The 22,221-nt window shown below is 36.5% G+C and overlaps 1 protein-coding gene and 1 long non-coding RNA gene across 4 annotated transcripts; one reads left to right on the forward strand and one right to left on the reverse strand.

Moving 5' to 3' along the window:
• Window positions 1-56: 56 nt before the first annotated feature.
• tbc1d12b (TBC1 domain family, member 12b) lies at window positions 57-20,775 on the reverse strand. 3 transcript variants are annotated; one of them, XM_082151503.1, is made up of 15 exons: window positions 20,392-20,775; window positions 18,502-19,387; window positions 16,964-17,075; window positions 14,772-14,828; window positions 12,409-12,530; window positions 10,829-10,911; window positions 9,206-9,323; window positions 8,911-9,017; window positions 8,427-8,507; window positions 6,425-6,510; window positions 6,239-6,310; window positions 4,891-5,019; window positions 3,571-3,680; window positions 1,488-1,746; window positions 57-1,207 (listed from the first exon to the last, which is right to left on the reverse strand). In XM_082151503.1, exons 1-15 carry the CDS (start codon window positions 20,393-20,395, stop codon window positions 1,139-1,141), a joined length of 2,295 nt encoding a protein of 764 aa, XP_082007629.1. In that variant the 5' UTR covers window positions 20,396-20,775; the 3' UTR covers window positions 57-1,138. The 3 variants fall into 3 exon arrangements, with proteins under 3 accessions (XP_082007629.1, XP_082007631.1, XP_082007630.1); XM_082151505.1 differs by having other exon boundaries at window positions 20,384-20,775; XM_082151504.1 differs by lacking the exon at window positions 14,772-14,828.
• LOC309485009 lies at window positions 5,026-5,992 on the forward strand. The gene is made up of 2 exons (XR_014201021.1): window positions 5,026-5,229; window positions 5,358-5,992. It is a non-coding gene; the product is annotated as an uncharacterized lncRNA (long non-coding RNA).
• Window positions 20,776-22,221: the final 1,446 nt, after the last annotated feature.

Here is a 22,221-nt window from a genome sequence, read left to right on the forward strand (position 1 = left end):
AATTGTATTTGAGTCACGCTGAATAATAATAATAAAAAAAAACACAACGACTACAATTGTAGTTTTAGATTTATTTACACATTTGAATTTTGTGGTGTCAAATATTTCACCTATTTACAATAATCTTCACTGGAGTATGAAAACTGTACAATAAAACAAGGAGTGTGTAGAAAACAAACCAAGAATTAATGATACAATTTACAGTTTTCATCAAGATACATCACCAAATCGAAAAATGTTTAGAGACCCAATATTTACAGATTTTAGGGCTAAAATCCACGATAAACAATGCATTTCGTCAAGTTATTAAACCGAAATAAAGCACAAAAATGACTCAAATTTGATTATTATACCACACATTCTTGTTCCTTAACTGGCAAATGTCAGTTCATTTTAGAAAATGTACATTAAGCACACAAATGTCTGAATGCATTATTCACATCGAGCTTGTGGGCTCTACTGTCACACTGACAAGAATAAGATTTGTTTTAAGATTAGGCTACATATTAGTGTTTTAAAAGAAGAACAATGGGATGTGGACTTCCAAAATGCAATAATTCTTAGGCAAAATGCTTCTGAATACCTTACACCTTACACACTAGATGCAGTATTTCTGCATTATTAACTGCATCTGACTTATTTTTTTATAATTTCTATTGCACTTCATTATGGTCTTGCTCTACAAAACAAAACCATTTAAAAAAACATCACATTTTTTAAAATCTCAGAACCTATTTTCTATTCTATTGTATAAATCTCAAGTGCATTGAACAGGCTCCAAATGCATCTCCTTCAAAACAAACTTCAGCATACAAAAAGAGTGAATGGTGTGTATGTCGGCACAGTTGTCCAAATGCACCACATGATTCCTCTCAATAAGGAGGAATATTTTTTAAAAAGCCTGATGCTGGTATCTGGTACAGTACATGACTAAGCTGGTGGAATATTTTCTCATTAAAGGCTTATATCTTGAATTCATACAAAGTTTTGCTTCAGTAATACTGGCATGGTTACGAAGGAATCAAGTTTAGCTTTTTCTTCACATTGCATTGACTTCTTTGAACCCCAGTTTTATACAATCCTCTCTGCCAATCCATTCATTTGAGTAACATAATAGAAATATAAAATTGGAAAGAGTTCAAGAATTTCTCACTGAAGGACTGCTGCTTTTTTCCATTTCTTTATCCTTTATGAGGGCATTAAACACCTGATGAAGAGAAAAAGACAACGCATGTTACAAGGAACGCCACACAAATCACAAGCAGACAACTCAAACTCCCTGCAGGTGGAGCTATACTAAGGGTGAGTTTACAAAATATATGTCATTTCCTCAAAACAACAGTTCACACAGATTCATTTTACTAGATATCTATTATTAGAGATTATGCAAAACGAGCAAAATGTAGCCGGGAGCATATTTGCATTTCATTTCCCTCACAAAGAAATTCCAGTGGTTGATGGCTGTAGCGGCTCAGACAGGAACTGACCTGAGTCCACTTCCTGTTGCAGCTGATCATCTGAGTGTTGGCGATGCAGCTGAAGAGGCGTTCGGGTGGCGTGTCCTCCGGGAGTCTGGTCAGGAACTGAGCGATGTGAATGAATTCCATCTGCAGGAGCACTTCCTCATAGAGCCGCAGGATCCCGAGTCCCGTGCGGAACAGGAACTCCTCCCCGTCTCTGCAGAACACATCCCACACCCGACATGCCACATCTAACGGAAGGGACTTAGTGTAGAGGGTGAAGATCCTGGAAACACAACGCATTCGGGAGTTTTGGTTAGCGTTCATGATCAGAAATAAGACTCTGGATGGAAGGCAGCATCAGACTCCAGTCCTAAATGTCTCGTCTACATCGTTGTTTTAAAGAAAACTTAGCAAACATGATATTGATTTTAAACAAACAGTTAAAGGCACACTATGTAATATTTCGCCACTAGAGGTCGCTTATTTGAAACGATGGCGTAGCTTGATGACGCCGTGATTTCAGCTTTTATTATGCCGTAGACGACCTCTTCCACTTCTTCCAGTCATATATGTGGGGTAACAGTTTAGATACATTCGAGTGTGTTGAAAGTTATGTTATAATGCGTTCGCTACTATGAGACACTTGTTACACACTGCAGTAAACTAGATCGATATTAGGTATGGTTAAACATGGTACTCGCGGTACATCAAGAAAACGAGATTGAAACAAACAGACTGTGTTGAGCTATATAACAATGATTAGTTTTCTGTCTATAAATGTATCCAAACAGTTGCTCACCTGTCCAATAAAACACATAATATATTAAAGTGTCTTTGGTGTTTCCATGGTTTCGAGTTTCGAGAGTAACGCGGGTATGATGTCATTGATAGGCGACGCACGGACGCGGCCCGCGTCCTGGTTAAAACTGCTTATGCAAACATTCTTAGAAACATTTGGGATAAAGTACACAAATCAACAAAGTATATAACATTGTTCTAGTGGTTTTTGGATATTTTAATTCAAAGATCTTACACAGTGTGCCTTTAAGTAAACAAGAAGTTAATATTATGAGTTACATTTTAGACACAATTTTGTCTTTTTTTGCTGTAAAAAAAAATTTTTTTCCAAATAAAGACACAGCGACCTGTTGTGCGTCTCTGAGAAACACAGTGGTGTCTCGCTACTGAATGAATCAGCATTGTTTAATGAATCAGTGATTCAATGATCCATTCAGTCACTGCACAAAATCAAATCCTTTCCTACTAGTATGTGAAAAACAGTACACCATCAGAGTAGTGTGTCTGAAAACATAGCATTTGAAAAACAGCAAGCGAAAAGTACTCGGTTGACCTACTACTTCTGTCGAGATTCTGAAGTGTGCATTTAATGGACACTTTACTATCCCATGATGCCACAGGAGAGGATCTGTGAATGGCGGTGAAGCGACGTACCTGATGCCGTAGGTCAGATGACAACAACATGGAAGATGTAGTACGTCCAAACTTCATTCATACTATCTAGAACAGGGGTTCTTCTCAATCCTGGTCCTCGAGGGCCACTTTCCTGCAGAGTTTAGCTCCAACCCTAATCAAACACACCTGAACCAGCTAATTAAGCTCTTCAGGTTTACTAGAGAGCTAAAGGCAGGTGAGTTTGATCAAGGTTGGAGCTAAACTCTGCAGGAAAGTGGCCCTCGAGGACCAGGATTGAGAACCCCTGATCTAGAACATACTTTTTTTAACGGTTGTAGGCTGTTAAATGCTGCTTTAGATGCTGCTTCTGTGCCACTTCTGTGCATTTTGTTGATACTGATTTAATTTAATTGGTAAAAGGCTAAATTATTCTGTTTTATTATTCTAATTGAATGTATTAATTAAAAGCATGCATCACATTTTATGTCAAATTCTTACTTCTAATAAGATCAGAAAAAATTGCCCTTATAAAATGGCAAAAATGCCTCAGGACATCAATTGAATAAATTTGTCAATATCACACACCCTATCGCATACTCAAACATACACATTTACACATCAAGCTTAGTTTTTAGACTTATTTCAAATATCCAAGAATTGATTTCCTACATCAGAAGATTCTTCAAGGACTCACCAGTCTATCAGATACAGGTCAGGTGTGAGGTTGTAACTGTTGAAGTGATTAAAAAGCCTGGGGAGGTTTTCTTCAAAGAACACCTCAAACGCTGCAAAGTACTTCAGCATCTAATCAAAAAAGAGACACAAAATTCAAATTTATGTATATGTGAAAACCCCTTTGACCAATCCACCCAAAACTAAACTCTACGGACATGAACAAGGTGCCGTTTGTGTTACAAAATAATGATGTCTTGTCCCTCAGTTTAAAGTCTTTAAAGGGCCCCTATTATGGATTTTTGAAAATGACCTTTCATGTAGTGTGTAACATAGCTCTAAGTGAATGAAAACATCCTGCAAAGTTTTAAATCTGAAAGTTCACCGTATATAAAGTTATTGTCTTTCAAAAGTAAGAGTCGACTCTGAGTCAAAAAAATGAAGAATTTTCTAAAAGTCATAAGCCGTTTCGTTGTGACGTCAAGACGAAACATTAGCATATTGCGCGCGCAGACACCAGGGAAACTTGAACCTCAAACTGGCAGCTGATTCCTGTGGATGCTGGATAGCATCATGTCCAGAAGACCCCGTGCTCAATGTGAAGGTTTTTTTTACTGCCCAAGGACGAGCATGTGAAGAATCAGTGGTTAAAGTTCATATTTACCATCATATCACAGCAGTATATTCCTAAACTTTTGCTGTGTTCCCTTTATTTCACTGACGACTGCTTCTCAAATCTCGGAGTTCAATGTAGGATTCTCAAACCGCTTGCTCTTGAAAGATGGTGTTCAGATGGTTGAGTCGTCCTTGCGATGGAGGTTCGGGTTGAATAACTAGTTCTTCCAATGTTTCATCATTGGACTTGCGCTCGCACTGATATGGTAAAATCGACGTCATTGTTCGTTACTGTGTTTAGTTTATGGTGTAGGAAGCCTCAGGACAGCTGACGTTGTTATGGCAATGGACGTTTTGGTTTTCGACGCGCGCTGTACACGGTAAACCAATCACCACAGACTGGGTTGTCTGGCCAATCAGAGCAGAGTAGCTCGTGGAAAGGCGGGATTTAGAGAGATTTATTCATCTGACGAGTCGTTTGAGAATCATTGAAAATGTGGTGATGTGCAAATGTATTTTATGAGAAAATGAAACAGTTTTTTGACCTTTGATGCATGTAAACCTGTTGTAGGAGTCTCCAAAACAACATTAGGAAACTTTAAAATAGCATAATAGGGGCACTTCAAAAACTCGGCTAAAAAGATGCTGTCGACTTGGCTTGTTTTGAACCAAGAACATTCCTTCACAACACAATGTAAATAATCTGATCTATTAAACGTTGCAGTACCAGCTCGTGGTCCACTCTGAAGAAGGCCATCTGACAGGGTTTGTTGAGGAGATTGGCGAAGGCGATGAAAGCGTCGGCCTCCTCCAGGTTGAGAATCAGCACAGCAGCTATGAAGGACATGCCCTGAACCTGCAGACAAAATCAAGTCATTTCACAGCCGTCTGATGGCTTTCATGAGGACGGGCTCTTTGAATGAAGCGCTGGATTGAACTCTAGCAACTCAGAATTCAATATACAACTATTTTATTACGTCACATATTCAGAAATGACTCAACGACAACAACTCACTTACAGTCATAGTCTTGCCCATCTACACTACCGATCAAACGTTTGGGGACAGTAAGAAAAAAAAATCTGTTAATTTTTTTTATTAATACTTCTATTCAGCAAGGATGCATTCAATTAAACAAAGATTTCTTATGATTTGAAAGATTTTTATTTCATCAATCCTGTTCTATTCAACAAAGAATCCTGAAAAAATACATCACAGTTCTCCATAAAAATAAAAAACAATTATTTTTATATATATATATATATATATATATATATATATATATATTCCTTGCTGAATAGAAGTATTAATTAAAAAAATAACTGATTTTTTTTCTTACTGTCCCCAAACGTTTGATCGGTAGTGTAGATGGGCAAAACTATGACTGTAAGAGAGCTGTTGGCGTTGAGTCGTTTCTAAATATGTGACATAATAAAATAGTTGTATATTGAATTCTGAGTTGCTAGAGTTCAACCCAGCGCTTAATTAAAAAAAAAAAAATTATGGAGAACTGTGATGTATTTTTTATATATATAAAAATATATATAATATTTTTATGGGGAACTGTGATGTATTTTTTATATATAAAAAATATATATATATATAAAAATTAAAAAAAGAAAAAGAAAAAGAAAATAATAATAATTATAAAATAAATAAATAAATAAATAAATAAATAAATATTTCTTGGTCAACCATTATTTATAATAAGAAATGTTTCTTCATCACCATATTAGAATGATTTCTGAAGGATCATGTGACACTGAAGACTGGAGTAATGATGCTGAAAATTCAGCTTTGCATCACAGGAATAAATTACATTTTAAAATATATTCAAATAGAAAACAGTTATTTTAAATAGTAATAATATTTCACAATATTACTGTTTTTACAGCATTTTCAATCAAATAAATGCAGCCATGGTGAGCAGAAGAGACTTCTTAAAAAAAAAAAAAAAAACTCCTACCAAACTTTTGAAGGATGTGTTTAAACAGAGCTGGTGTTTTTAATATGCAGATGAGAAGCAGTAGAGGAACACAAAATATCTTTGTAAATATTGTGCTGGTGATCACTCACATATCCCACGTCAGGTCTGTAGCAGGTGTAAGCGCCCAACACGCTGTGCAGGAGATCATGGTACGGCCCACCCTAGCAGAAGACGGCCCAACATGAGTCACATTCATTCCTTACTGTAGTGCTGACTGTAGAGTTACAGGTCAACTGATACCATAACAACAGTGACAGGAAGAGTGCGAACTATACCTTCTGGAAGATGAAGAGCGATGGAAATGTGCGCGATATGTCCAGTTTGATCAGATCCAGACTGGACTCACGGTCGGCACTGTCCACTGTAACAAACACAACCACATAATAAAGGCCGACTCCAATACACGTCTAATATACTGTCATTTTTCCAAATATATTTCAATATTATGTGAAAATATCATGTTATATCTCAAGAATTTCAATACGGTGAGAGATTTTGCGCCAATATTATTAAACTTAGACTACCGGTTAAAAGTTTGGAGCAATTAAGATTTTTTTGGTCTCTTCTGCTCACCAAGACTGCATTTGTTGATCGAAAATACAGTAAAAACAGTAATATTGTGAAATATTCTACAATTTAAAGCAACTGATTTCTATTTGAATATGTTTTAATATGTAATTTATTCCTGTGATGCAAAGCTGAATTTTCAGCATCATTACTCCAGTCTTCAGTGTCACATGATCCTTCAGAAATCATTCTAATAGGTTGACATTTCTTGTTATTATCAATGTTGATTTTTTTTTATAAAAAATATATGAATACTTTTATTCAGCAATGTTCCACTGAATTGGTCAAAAGTGAGACTAAAGACATTTGTAATGATACAGAAGATTTCAGTTTTCAAATAAATTCTGGAATTGTCTATTCATCAAAGAATCCTAAAAAAGTTTCCACAAAAATGTTAGGCAGCAAAAACTGCTTTTAACATTGATAAAAATAAGGAACATTGTTGATAATTGAGCAGCAAATCAGCGTATTTTGAATGATTTCAAACGTTTGACTGGTAGTGTATATCCACAGTACATCGCTATCAGCCTGTGATTTCCTACAGTTATTCCTGGCCGTGGATAAACAGCCTCATCTGGTGTTTGTTAGTCCCAGAGGATCTGCTCAAGTGTACCGCTGGAGGCTAACAGCCTGGCTGTTGTGATGAGCGTCACATGTGAACGGGAGGATGTGTTTGTGTTCAAACCAGCTTTATTAAAAGATTTATTATGGAACATCAAATAAGGAAGCGCTCAGGCTAATAAAAGATCATTTTATAGTGTTCACAAGCTGGAAGGCAAAGTAGAAAACAAAAAAAAACATGAATTACCCGTTATTAGCGAGTCTGTGCTTGCAGCACAGGAAGGAAATAACCGCCGCTTCAATAAAATGAGGAGAAAGGCGACCGGGGAGAACTGGAAGTCAGACACTCGCATAGAGACACATACCACTGTTGCACTTCCTGACCATTGAATTTCCATGACTTTTCCAAGAACAGCCCTAGTAGATGGAGTAATGTAATTTTACCACAGGACGTCTGTAATATTAATGGCCAATTCGCACGGGATAAGATATCTCAGTAAATCTAGCAGAAGTGGGAGGAGTAACTCGATTTGCGCATCACCGTCACCTTCCTGTCATCATGTGTGTATTACGTTGCTTCCTGATATCACGTGCGCAAACACATTACAACCTATATTTTATTTATATATATATAAAACAGTTATGTCTGGTCGAACGATGTATTAATTAACTTCAGATTGGACTGTGTTGGTAATAGGCAGTTACCAAACGCTAAAAGATGATTCGTTCTTTTTCTTTCTGATCTGAATGGTGTGTGGAAAACACTTGAGTTTTCCCACAGACTTGTCCCAGTGTCTAGAACGCAACTGAATGCTTTTTCAAGCGTCTCCATACTTGAAAAACCACGGAAAACCGGCGAAATATTTACATACATATTTACAGCGGGTCTATTCGCACGGGATTAGGATTATCTGAGGACATTTTTCCGGACCTTTTTACTGAAGGTAAAAGTCGCCGTAATCTTTACTGACATTGTCCGCAATGATTACTGAGATGCACATTCGGACGGGACTAAAATCACAGAGAAGCTCTGGTAATTATTACTTTACCCCACCTCTCCATGTTAAACTAGTCCCGTCTGAATAGGGCTTTAGTCTTATTGTACTAGAGTTTGGTGTGTCTAAAATGCCTGAGGGACGAAACACATACCATCTGACTCCATCTCACTGCCTGTCTCTCTGAAGCTCTTCCAGCGCTCTTTGGCCCGCGAGAGGAAGATCTCGTACAAATCTGAGAGGAACAGAAAGGAACATAAAGCAGCGCAGTTTTAATCATAAAACCTTTAAAAAAGCAGAAGAAATGTCTGGTCTATATGTTAGCTTTAACTAAAACTTTAAAAGTCTAACTTAAACTAGATTAAAGTCCAAAGTGCAGAAATCGTTCTCTTTAGGGAGTGTCAGAAAGAAACTCAGCCAAATTTCTTTAGAAATTTCTTTGTCATAAACAAGGTTAAAACTCGCCTCAGGCGAACCTGCACTGTGCAGTTTTGCATTCATTCATGTGAACACTGCATAATGATATTCTTCAGACAGACTGCTTGCCCAAAAGGTCTAGTTAATCCTGGGCTTATCCCCATCTTCAAAGGTGACTCTTCAATGAAACATTAAAAGACAAAGTCAAAATTAAATAAAACCTGAGGTTATGTTCAGCTCATTCCCAATGGCCAGACTCCAGACTTTCCCCCTCACATTGGGAGGAAGACCTTGCCACCACAGATCCTTCACACGCCGCAGGCCACGCCTGAAGAAAGAGAGCCGTGAATACAGCGTAAAAAAATAGTGCATTTTATATTAGATTTTATTCATATGTTTAGGTATTAATATTTCTTAATAAATATAATATAATGCCTTCAAATGCTGCAGCTCTAGTTCTAGCAACCGAGCGAGCGAGTTTATCATAGTTATAATTGCAGGTGGTGATAGTCTCACATGCTCTCCCAGTTGGGAAGGATTTCGTTGTTCCAAACCACCATTGCGTTAGCGATGCTTTCCTCCTGTTTAAATCTTTCCTTCATCTGCTTTTTCTTCTTCTGAGCCTCCTTCAGTTCTGTGGACAATGATTACATTAGTATCATATTCAATACAGGGTTTCTACAAAGTTTCCATTTCAAATTTTCCAAACTTTTCATGACCATATTTAACATAAATGGTTCATACAGCATTATTTTCAGCATTATATTTGGTATATAGTAAAATCATCTGTAAATATATATTTTTTCATTTGTTTTCACAAACTGATAATCTGCGGTAGCATCAGAATAAACCTAAAAAGCTTTATAACCTGCATATATTCACCTCTGACACATTGGTTTGATACTGTAAATGTGCACAATCACCAAATAACAAAGTACAGGGAATTAAATGATTGTTTGCTCCTTTATCTGTTAATGGTTTGAGTGGCAATGGAGTAAACATTCTATTAGTGAAGTTCAACAGAGACTTGCTTATCGCTATAAGACAAACAGTTTTGCTGAATAAAATGTGTGCCTTGAATTCATTAATTTGTGTTCGACAATCACTATATGATCTCTAAACTTTAGAAATTCTTAATTTTACATTTTAGAAAAGTGAATAGGGGCAATAGTCTGGAAACACAATTTTTTTTTGCCTACACTGTTTTCTTTTATCCATACTTATCCAGACCTGGAAACTACTCAAATCAAATTCCGTACTTTTCCAAACTGCGCAGGACCCTTGTAAATGTAAGGCAGAGAGCACCAAAAGCATTCCCTGACTAAGTGAAATCACACATTTCTACATTTCATTTTTGGGAGCATTTGGGGAAAGATTCGCTAGTGTGACACTGTTTTTATGGGTGAATCTCTAGAAAACAGGTTTAGGTCATATTTCACCCCAAATTACAAGAAAATGTACTCGTATAAAAAATAAAGCCTATTTTTTCATTATTTCAACATTATTTTATGGTAATTAAGCACATTTCCCCTAAACTGTCATTACCGTAACCCATACAGACGTTTTATTATTTAAATTTTAGTTTTTTTTTTTTGTAATTTCAATTATTGTCAAACTCCAATTTCTGTAAATTTTAACTTTTTACTGTATTTAGGTAAAGGTATTTATTATTTAAATCCCATAATCACAGTCACAATGTATAAAAAAGTTAATTAATTCAAATTAAAATGGATTTTTTCATTACAGTAATGAGACAAACTTCTCAAAACGTACTCCTAAAATTTGCCACTGCGGTATTGCAACCATAGTTAACTCTTCTTAGATAAAATACTTCTCCATTTGGATAAAAGCACCTGGTTTTGGGATGAAATATGATGCAGGCATGCTCTTGACATGTTTTATGAGATTCAGTCATAAACAGATACATTGATTAAACAACATGATTACTGAAAAAAACTAAAAACAAATGGAAGTAAAATTTACTTTGAAACAATTTTCACTCAGAAATTGCTGGTCAATTTCACAAATAATTACATAGAAAGAGAATTAAATTTGAACATTTGAAGTAGAATGACTAAAATTGATGTCAAACATACTCCAGTAACCTGTTTTTTTGTTTGTTACAATGTGCAAAAGTACCTCTCTTCCTCGCCTCTGCCACCATTTCATCATACTCCTGACGGTGGCGCTGGGCTTCCTCCTCCGACTTAGCAGGGAGGTTCCTGAGGAAGGAAGCCAATGATTTCAGTTGTCACAACAAAACGGACAATTAAATGTCTCAAATACACAGTCTAGCAACCTGTTGTCACCATTGACATGTTTCAGAAAAAAAATAATCACTTAGAAGTTTCTGGAAAATGCCTCATCGCTGGTTTATCTCATGGTTTGGCTGACACGCTCACATTTCGCTGGTCATTTATTCTTAATAAGGACTTGGGGACTGAAGAGACATGCATGGTGAAATACAACCCAGTCTCTGTTGCTAAGACTTATTTATAGCCCATTGTTTGGGGAAAGATGAGCCTCTCAAGGTTTGCTAGGATATATGTAACGCAGGTCAATGTATCCTGAGCGCCTATTGAAAGAACGCAACAAGTTGGGCAGGTGACAAAGCATCTACCTTTACCGTTCAAACCTGGATGGACCTCAAAGACTCCCACAACTTAATATTACCGTTGAATCATTGTCGTAACATATCTACTTAATTATTGACAGTACATTTCGAGTGTATTGCCAGAGGAGAACTGTTGTTGCTTGGTTTCTCCCAAGGCTTTTTTTCCTCCATTATCCAACATCCAAATGGAGTTTGTTCTCATTACAGTTTCCTCTGGCTTGCACACTAGGGGACTAAAGATATTATGCACTATATAAAATGTGTTGTAAGTATTATGCCATGACTATCTTTATTTAACTTCTCAATTAAACTGCTTAGGGGTGGGCGATATCCGATATGATTGAAATCTCAAACCTGTCATTTTACAGTATGCATCATTTACCCGTGGCAGTGACACACATGACCACTAGGGCTGGGTAAAAAAATATTGATTTCTTGATTTTAATCATTTTTACGTACCGATATTGATTGTTAAATTGATTAGTCTATCCTGTTTTCAGTTGATGAATGAACGGAAAATATAAAAATTTACATAAAAACTTACATTTGCAATATTATTATGCAATATTGTGAACACAGGTATAGCACCTGTCATCTTTTATTTCCAACAGCTTATTAGGACAAAACTTCATCTTATCATGGAAGAAATTGCTTTTATCTTTTGAGTAAGTACGTAAGTAAGTATAAGTGCTGTACCTGGTTAGTTAACAGCTTTATGATGATACTCGCTCATTGATTGTTCATATCATAGCAAAATGTAAACTAAATTAACGCCCAGATATAGCTGGATATATAGTGCATGCAACTCTGCATACATACTGTACAACTCACGTTAACCGATTTACACTATACATCAAATCTCAACGGTGTGATTGTTTATATGTCGCAAAACGTACACTATTGCATCATAAAAATATATATTTTAAACCATTAAAAAAAATTGCAATATACAGCAAGTACGCAATAAGGTGCTATATTGGGAACATAGGTATGGCTAAAAAGATATTAAATGGAAAAATAATAATAATTACAAACTACAGGTGGTTAGGACAAAAACATATCTTAACATGGAAGAAATAGCTTTTGTCTTGTGCGTGATACTCACGCGGGGCGGTCCTCTAATATGAGCGCCGTGGTGGACAATGGTTCGAATTCCAGGTTCTTCCGTCGGCCCTGGGAGGGCAGAGAGGGACTCTGGCTGGATTTAGACACCTTGGCTTCGTACTCCTGTGAGAAAACCAACAGGTCAAGTTCAAATGTGCGGCGCCACTGTGAGCTGAATGGAAGGAGTGTTATATGGCGTGAATGTGCTTGTGAGAGTTAAACATGAGAATATGGAGGCAGATGGCAGGCGTGTAAAGATCAAGGCAATGCTGAGGCTAGAGCCGGCATGGTGTGAAGCACTGCGTGTGATGCTTATGGCCATGGAGAGAAAAGGTCGGGCATTTGAAAGTTGGGTGTTTGTTCATTTGAGGAAGCGTGAAGACACCAGAATGTTTCAAAGTCTCATGTTTCAAAGTCTCATGTTATCAAAAACTGTGTAAAACCACCGCTTTCCTGAGAATAGTCAGTTTGGCTGGTTTCTCTTCCTGTACCATCTACAGCACAAGCTCAACCCCATTCATCATCATTACTGACTGAACAGCAGCACAGAGACTCTTTCTCGTCTGTCGGAGAAACTTCTACAGATGTCAGTGGGCATATTGGGAATGGGGCTCTTTTTCTAAGAAATATGCGTGATGAAAGAAACTAGTCAGAGGAGAGAATAGAGGATCAACTGGTGTTATTCATGCAAAGTTCAACTGCTTGATATCAGAAGAACATTTAGGCTTCATAATAAGAGCTGCATAATTACATATTCAGTAGGGATGCACCGATATGAACATTTAGGCCGATACCGATAATTATTTATATTTAAAAGCCAATAACCATTATATTGGCCGATAAATTTAAATTCAAATATATATATAATTTTTGAGAGTCTGATTACAAAAACAAAACTCTCACCATTAAAATCCATGTCCCAAGCACACAATTATAATGTTCTCTTCTCATTATAGTTTTATGTAGCCTGTATGACAGCCTTGTGCTGCACATTGCACAGTACTGTCCTTTTTTGAAGTGATTCCAATCATAATTCCAGTCATTCAAAACCATCATATTGAAACTTAAGTGTCTCAGCTAAAGGAAATAATCCATAATTTATCGGCTTTAATATATTGGCCACATTTTTTTATCGGGCCGATAACGATAACATTTAAAAATGGACAAATATCGGCCGATACCGATATGGTGGCCGATATATCGTGCATCCCTAATATTCAGACTCAGGGATCAACAGTAAAGATTTAATAGTAAAGATTTGAATCAGGAAAATAAAATGTCTCCCAGAAAAATTTTTTTTCATCAAATGTAAAAAAATCTTTCAATTTTTTTGTTCTTTGTTTTTACTTTAAAAAAAGGAAACATTACAACATTTTTTATTTTGGTATTCTTCTAACATTCATACTGATGGTTAAAACTAAATTTGTTAGTGAGTTAGGAATCATGAACTAACAATAAACACATTCTTATAGCATTTATTAATGTTAATTTAAAAATAATATATTAATTTAATACTGCAACCTTATATTTACATATAAATATTGTTCACTGTTAACACGTTTGTTCATAATACATCATTTAATATAATTTAAAAATGTAAAAGTAGTAGAATTGGTGCTGTAAAAGTATTGTTCTTAGTTAGTTCATGTTAGCTGTAACAATAATTCACCCAAACTTTATATTCTGTCATCATTTGATCACCCTTAAGATTTCACACTGCTCTTTTCCATACAATGATCTATATTTAAAAGTATCAAATATTTTTCCACATGATACTGTATTGATATTCTCAAATAAATAAAAAATCCAAAATTTTTGTCACATTTCACAAAGAAAGGAGACTGGGTGCCATTAAGAGCAAGACACATTGTGTTGTGTTGAGATGTGGCGTGCCAGATTAAACATCTTGAGACAAATCAAAACGCACCAACTTTGAATATGCAAATTAAATTTGAGAACTACGTGAAGTACAGAAGCATGGTCTGTACATTACACAAAGCTAATTTACAACTTCACAAGTCAAATAATAGAGCACACAAGTCTTATGGACTACTCTTTCTTTTCTTGTCCTTGACAGGAGGTTGATGGTCTTTGGTCACTGTATGATTTCACTGTATGCAAAAAGAGCAGCGTGAACGTTCTTCAAAATATCTTCTTTTGTGTACGAAAGAAAGAAGAAAAATCATACAGGTTTGGAATGACATGAGGGTCAGTAAATGTCAGTAAATTAGTACAAGTCAAGCAGGCGTGTCACGTGACGTGAGAGTGGTTGAAATGGCCGATGGGAAGTGAAGGTGTACGGCTCAGTGCACAGAAGAGACAGTGAGAATAAAGGAGAGCTCATTTAGAAACCAAACATCATACCCCTGAATTTAAGAGATTGGGTGTAGATACAGATGTGAGATTCCCTGGGTTACCTTCCTGAAGAGAGAGCAAAATGACAGAAATACAGTAACATAAACCAGATCCTGAGAACTGAGAAATAAATGGCCCACGCTTCAAAACTGTGCTGACTGGACTGGGTTCAGTTTAAAGAGGTAAAAGTGCGTTTGGAGTTTATGCTGACAGGATTTGGCAGAGCACAATAAGTCATGACAGCAAGATCTGCAGTTTCCCGGACAGGCTTTATTCTGACTGGATCCAGTTTTCCTTTTTGTTTGTGTGAAGTTTAACTCAATAAACAGAAGGAGTTTAGCTGTTAGTAATCTAACGTGTAGAGAACCACGTGTGCGTGACTGACTGAAGATAAGCAGGGTAGAGATTAAATAAAAACACAACATACACATATTGGGATGTGCGTCGTTCTCCCTAAAAACACAAGCTGACCTCTTCATGACCTTCACAGTCCCTCTCCTAAAAACACAGACACTAATATCCTGAAAGGTTTCGAGCTCCAAGCCAGCTGGACTCGCAGCTGCAGAAAGGCTTCTACGGTTCCTACTCTCCCTTCCACCCAATCATATGACCAGAGCACATTGACTTTTAGAGAACTTAGAGGTAGCATAGCTTGTTCTGTTTGCCTAAACAGCAGAAGTGAAACCCGTACAAAGAGGTCTACTGAGAAGAACGGAATTGTTTCTGGTTAGACATGCATGGCTGGCAGAGTTGTCTTCTGCCTTCTTGGAGAACAGCACCAAAAGCAGAACTCAGTTTTCACTTTAGCAAAGGCTTCAAGTGAAATAAACTTAAGCGCTTGTTTAAAACACCTTCTTCCAGGGTTCAAAATGAACTTTTTTCCCCACAAAGTCGAGTGAACAGAGACAATTTACCAGCCATACAGTGCATTTCTTATCATTCACTGAATTTTTTTAATTGCTCTTCTCAAAAAACTATGTTTTTTTGTCTCCCTGACAACAGAATCATCTGATACTCAGTAAAACTACATCTGTCACAGAGATACGTAACATATTGTGATTTTGTCCCTCATATGTTCGCTTAGGTGTGAGGAATATTCTCACAATGTCACCTAACAGAGTTTTGGACACCAAAAATAAAGTGAAAAAAGATTCACTTCTGACTGACTTCTTTCCACTAAGGTCAAGTTTGTTCAGAAGATGTGAAAGTAGCAACAGATGTTTTGCTCAGTATGGAGTTTGATTTGAATCATGGATGTCAGTGATATAGCAAAGATCAGACTAATATTTGTACACTGTGACTTAAACCGATGTAATGTTTCACTTCCTCACAAACAAATGTGTAACTGTTTTTGGATCATGTTCTTCTCATAAAAGTCTTCCATTATATATTAATGTGAAAAATATTTTAAAGGAAATAATGTATGGCATCCCTTGTGAAAAAGAAGTGTGCTTAACTGCACTGAATGAGCACTTCAAATCTTAAAAGTTTATTTTAAAAACTGTACTTGCAAATAATATAATATTGATGAAATAAAGACCACTTAAGTGTACGACTTTCATTACTATGTTTCTGAACACATAAGTACGGTTTTAAGAAGTGCATTTGTCAAATTAAAAGTTTTACTTTAAAATACATTTTAAATCATTACGTTTTAATCTTTTGTTGTGCTTGACACTTATTTTTAAGTGTTGACTAACATACTAAGGCACTAGTAATATACTAGATTATAATTTTAACTGATTATATATATATATATATACATACACATACATATATAAATATATAAAATGCTGTAATGCTGAAGTTGTATTTTACTCATTTAAAATATATTAACTTTAAATGTAATATAAAATAACACACTATATATATAATATATACATAATTACTTAATTACTCATAATTACTTGTTTAATCCTACTTAACGTGATTTGGTTCGATCATCAGAAATCATTGGTGGTAAAAGCTATTCAATTTTGATGAAAGATTGTAATTTTTTTCTTTAGATTAATATGCACTGATAAAAAATTCTGCACATTAAGACAAGGGGAATTTATCAAGTGGATACATTTTGATTTCATGTACACTAACAACAATACACAGCTATTTAAAAGATCTATAAAAGGTTTTATTACATTCTGTCTCATGTTGCTCGATCCAAATTTACATCTACTCTCAATATGAATGAGGTGTAAACAGACCTGCTGTATGGTTTTGGAGGCTTTGGGGGGACTTTCTCTCAGCGGGACCTTTCCAAAGAGTTTCCATCCTGGTGCACTCTGAGCCTCCCTCTGCTTTCTGGAGAACAGATTTCTGCCAAAGACATCATCACAGAGCATCTGTCAAAAACTGAAGACAATACACTGGAAACAAATGCAAGTGCCCAAGCCAGTTGTGGATGTGCTTTTTGGCTTCACAGCATGAAGATAAGCCTGATAGTATAGTCACTGACTGTGTGGCACGTGACTTGAGAGGAATGCCACTACAGCCTGTGAACTGAGATAAAGCTCAAGCTTATTCATAAAGAATTATGCAAACAAGAAACATGATATTTAAAAAAAAAACGTTCCTCATTTTTGCAGGCGTTGCCAGAAGCAAAGCTGTTAAGACAGAGATCAGATCTAAGACAGCCGTAACAAGCATCGTAAGATATGAGGAAATTCACAGTTTAAGCTTTCATTCAACTCAGTGACTGGAATAAGATAGAATCCTTGTCCAAACCTGTTATGTGTTGAACAAAAGCATTCATATCTTGAAGAGAAGGGACAGTTTAAACTTCAAAGGGACAGTCCAGCTAAAAATAAACTATCATCAATTACTTACCCCATGTCATATTATTTAGTTTGTTCCATGAAACACAAAAGAAAATGTTTAGCAGAATGTCCTAGCTGCGCTTTTCCATGCAGTGAAAGTGGATGAAAAAAGACTAGTACTTCTTTGCCATTTTGGAGCTTGGGAATATACCATCACCATCCATTTGTGTTGTGTGGAAAAGAACAGCTTATAAATATTTTCTTTTGTATTTCATGGAGTCTAGAAAATAATGCAGAATTGGAATGACATGATTTTCATTTTGGGGTAAAGTGTACCTTTAAATGAACAATCCTGTTTTACAAACTCATTCTGCAAAATAAAAATAAATCACTGCTAAATTATTCATATTTGCAATTATTATTAATAATGCAATCAACATGCAGAATAAAAACAGGAAATTAAATCATAGAGAGGACCCCTGTAGATCCTCATGACTGTAAAAATGTCAATACGTCTCTTAAAATGTCAGATATAAATTTGACCTTTTTATGAAAAGGTAAGATTAGTTCAGGTTGTAAAATGTCAATGTGACATTTATAAATAATAATTAATGATATGTGTAGAAAATAGAAAATGCTTTTTACCTTGAAAAAATAAATAAATAATAATTATATATATAAGCTTAAACACATATATTGAAGGTGTAAGGAAAACGTAATTTATACTTGATAACATGTATTGAATGTCAACTTTATATAAAGTATAATAATATAAAAATGGTCAAAATCAAATAAAACGACATGAATATAAACATACGTCTAGATTTTTTATTACAGTCTCTTTTTTTTTACAATTAACTCATCTTTAAAACAATCTAATTATCTTTCTGATAAGCTCTAAATAATATGCACCTCTGATTTTTGGTTCTCATATTTAGCTATTTTCTAAACGGTATCTTAGCTAAAGCAAAACTGGGGAGCAATACCTGCTAAAGACCTCTGGGATGCCTTGTTTCCTCTGGCTCAGAGTCAGGTCTGCGGCAGCAACACTCAACACACCAGGGATGTTGTCTGGGGCGCTCTGACGTCTGCTGATTTCATAAGTGTTCCTGGAATTCAGACTCACGTCCGTGAACCTTAAGTCCTCAGGTCTATCAGATGTGGAAAAGGTCTCGTCATCATCCGGACTGAGAGGAGCAGAGTCAGCGTTGAAGACACAGCTAGAAGAAAACGTCCTGAGAGAGTGTTTTGGAGTTGACGGACCGGCTGACGAGCACAGCTCTCCTTCATCACCGTGCGTTGACTTGAACACTGAATCCTGGGAATTTGAACAGCGGTCAGTTGATCCATCCCCAACTCCATCTTGAGGTGGTAGAGTTACTTCAGAGAGTGACTGGTTTATCAGAGACGTAGAAGACACGGCACTGGAGTCTGCCGACAGTTCCCCGTTTGACATCATATGGTCATCTTTAGTATTCAAGCAGCTTCTTGCAGGATGAGATGAATTTGGAAAGTCACGTTCAGTCACTTCATGTTCCTTGTGGGTCGCGTGTCCATTTGGGAGCTTAGTGCCACATGGCTGGTTACTGGTCTGTTGCAGTACTTTATCACATGACTCTGGCACCTCATGGTCCTGGCTTCTCTGCGATTGGCCTTTCTCTCTCTGCGATGTACCAGTATGAGAGAACATGCCTTGCATTATGTTCTCCTGCCTGTCTGTAACATCTGAGATGCGGGGAGGTGGTCTGCCTTCATCAGCACCCGCCCCTCCAGAGGAAGACGCCTCAACCATCAGCTTCACAGGTGAATCTACAGAATGCCCACTATGCTCGGAGATGACACTGCACTTCTGGACCCCACTGGGTGGATAACCTAAAATAAAACAAAATATACACAGTAAAACACTAGTTCAAGCGCTCTACCTAGCTGACAGCATTTTAGGATGTGATGGGCATATTTGGCACATTTGATTCAGTGTTTTTGGGCATGATAGAAAGTTTGATTCAGTATTTTAGACACTAAAGATGTATTTGGAACATCTGATCAAGGTGTGTTTGTTTGGAACACGCGATACCCTGTTGGAACATTTGATTCACTGTTGGAACTTTTGATTCACAATTTCGGGGCTCATAGTGTGTAATCAAACTTCATAATCTCTGGAATATTCAGTATTTCGGACATCATAACATTTTTTTTATTTAACAACATAACATTTTAAAATGTTTGATTTGAACATTTGATTCAGTTTGTTTAACAACATTATCACGTTTAGAAAGTATTATTCAGTATTTTGGGGCATGACAAAACATTCAAATCAAGCATGCGTTTCAGTATTTTTGGGGCACTGTTGAACTTGAATGCTCAAAATGTTGGAAATATTGCGTTTGTAACGTTTGGTTCGAGCATTCGATCCAGCAGCCTAGCGGAGCATTAGAATCAAGTTTGGAATGTTCGATGCAGTGTTTTGTTGCGTCATAATTCCATTTGGAACATTGTATTACATCAGATTCTGAATTTTTTTTTTAAACATCGTAACAGTTTGGAATGTATGAATTCAGCTTTGTTGAACATCATAATCACGTTTAGAATGCTCGATAGTATTTTGGGACATGATAGAACATTCCATCCGTGCATTCGATTCAGCTCACTAATGACTCGAGCGTTCGATCCAGCAGCCTAGCTGAGCTGAGCATCAGAATCAAGTTTTGGTTCAATATTTTGTGGCATGACAGGCGTGTCTGGATAAAAAATTCCGAACCTTCCGAAACCTATAAATGCTGTCTAGGTAGACAGCTCTAGTAATGTTTTAAGACACAGCCAATACTGCATTACTGACTGTCAAAACGCACAATAGAGAAGAGACTGTACATACATACCCATCGACCGCAGCCCAATTCCTGACGGCAGAACGAATGACCTCTACTGTAGACCCCTTTTTAAACCACCTAATGAGGAATATTTTTATCTCAGTTTGCTCTCATATAAAGGAAATATATCTGTACATGTCCATCCTCAGTCTTTTCCATCTCATTCAAAATCCTCTTGTGGATTGACAGCCAAAGCGCTGTAGTTCAGTGTTGGACTCCGCACTTTTTTCCCCATGACACCTTTTCAGACGGTCCTCCAACATATTAACAGGGTAAGTATTAACAGGATGCAAATAGCGTGAGTTAATAGACATGCCCGTTAAAACATTAAAGCTTTCCTGACTCAGACCGGTAGATGTTCGTATCCTGATCCGAAGCCATCTTGAAATTCCAATGACGTCATTTGATGATGTACTAACAGGAGACTCCACGCGCCCCCTGCTGGACATTCAATAACACACATTTAGATGACGCAATGCTACACATAATATATTATACTATACACACACACACACACACACACACACACACAGATAAATAATGGTTGCACAACTACATATTTATTTGTTGATCCCACATTAAATTATGCTTCACAACTTTAGATTGCACACAACAGTCCACAGTCAATTTTCATTCGCCAAAAAATATTTGGGAAGACTGGAATAATTGACATATTTCTCTCATATTTTCTCTAAAAGCCAATGTGAAACACAAAACTGTAAAATGTAAAATACATAAGTATCAAACAATTGTTTTGGCTAACAAATATTGTACACATTTTTTTTTATTATTATTATTAAGCAAGTCCAATTTAAAAACATTTACAGTTTTTCTCAGTTTCTTTGGTACATTTCTTGAATCTTTCTTTGTACGAAAAAATTCGTACAAACAGCACCACACAATGGATGACCAGCATTGTCACTTCAAAATCCTTAGTTCATCTCTCAAAACAGTATTTATGTCAATGAACATATCAGTGCCATTAGAATGACACATCCTTGTGTCATTGTTCACAAACAAGATAGTCAAAATGTTCAGTCTTGTTGTCAATATAACAGTGCACTCTGTTAATATTTACAGAGACAACCAACACAGCAACATAGTTTCGGCCCAGATCCGGCCCACATCTGGTACGCGTTGAATCCACATGTACCAGATGTGGCACGGATCTGGGCCAACACTATGTTGCTTCTGGTATGGCATATATAAATTTAAACAGTAGAAATTTACACATGTGGAATTCTGATTGCAAAAGACTGGACAGGATTCACAGTTAAACTTTTACTGTAATTTTACTGTTGCTCTGTAAACAAATTACAGAACAATGTCATTGCGCTAAAAAATAAAAAGACAAGATTATATATATATACAGTATATATACACATAAATATAAATATACATATACACACACACATACTGTAAATACACTGAACAAAATTATAAATGCAAAACTTTTGTTTTTGCCCCCATTTTTCATGAGCTGAACTCAAAGATCTAAGACTTTTCCTGTGTACACAAAAGGCCTATTTCTCTCAAATATTGTTCACAAATCTGTCTAAATCTGTGTAAGTGAGCACTTCTCCTTTGCCGAGATAATCCATCCACCTCACAGGTGTGGCATATCAAGATGCTGATTAGACAGCATGATTATTGCACAGGTGTGCCTTAGGCTGGCCACAATAAAAGGCCACTGTAAAATGTGCAGAACCCCAGCTGTGTTCTCCCAATATTCGGCTGCACCTTTCGACCTGCCTCAACCATTGTAACATGGTCCACAATAGTGGCCTTATTTCATCAGAAGCATGTTTACAATCTTGGCCTCTTCTACCTCTTCTACTG

Source organism: Leuciscus leuciscus (genome assembly GCF_965113295.1).
Source record: "Leuciscus leuciscus genome assembly, chromosome: 21".
NCBI lineage: Eukaryota > Metazoa > Chordata > Actinopteri > Cypriniformes > Leuciscidae > Leuciscus > Leuciscus leuciscus.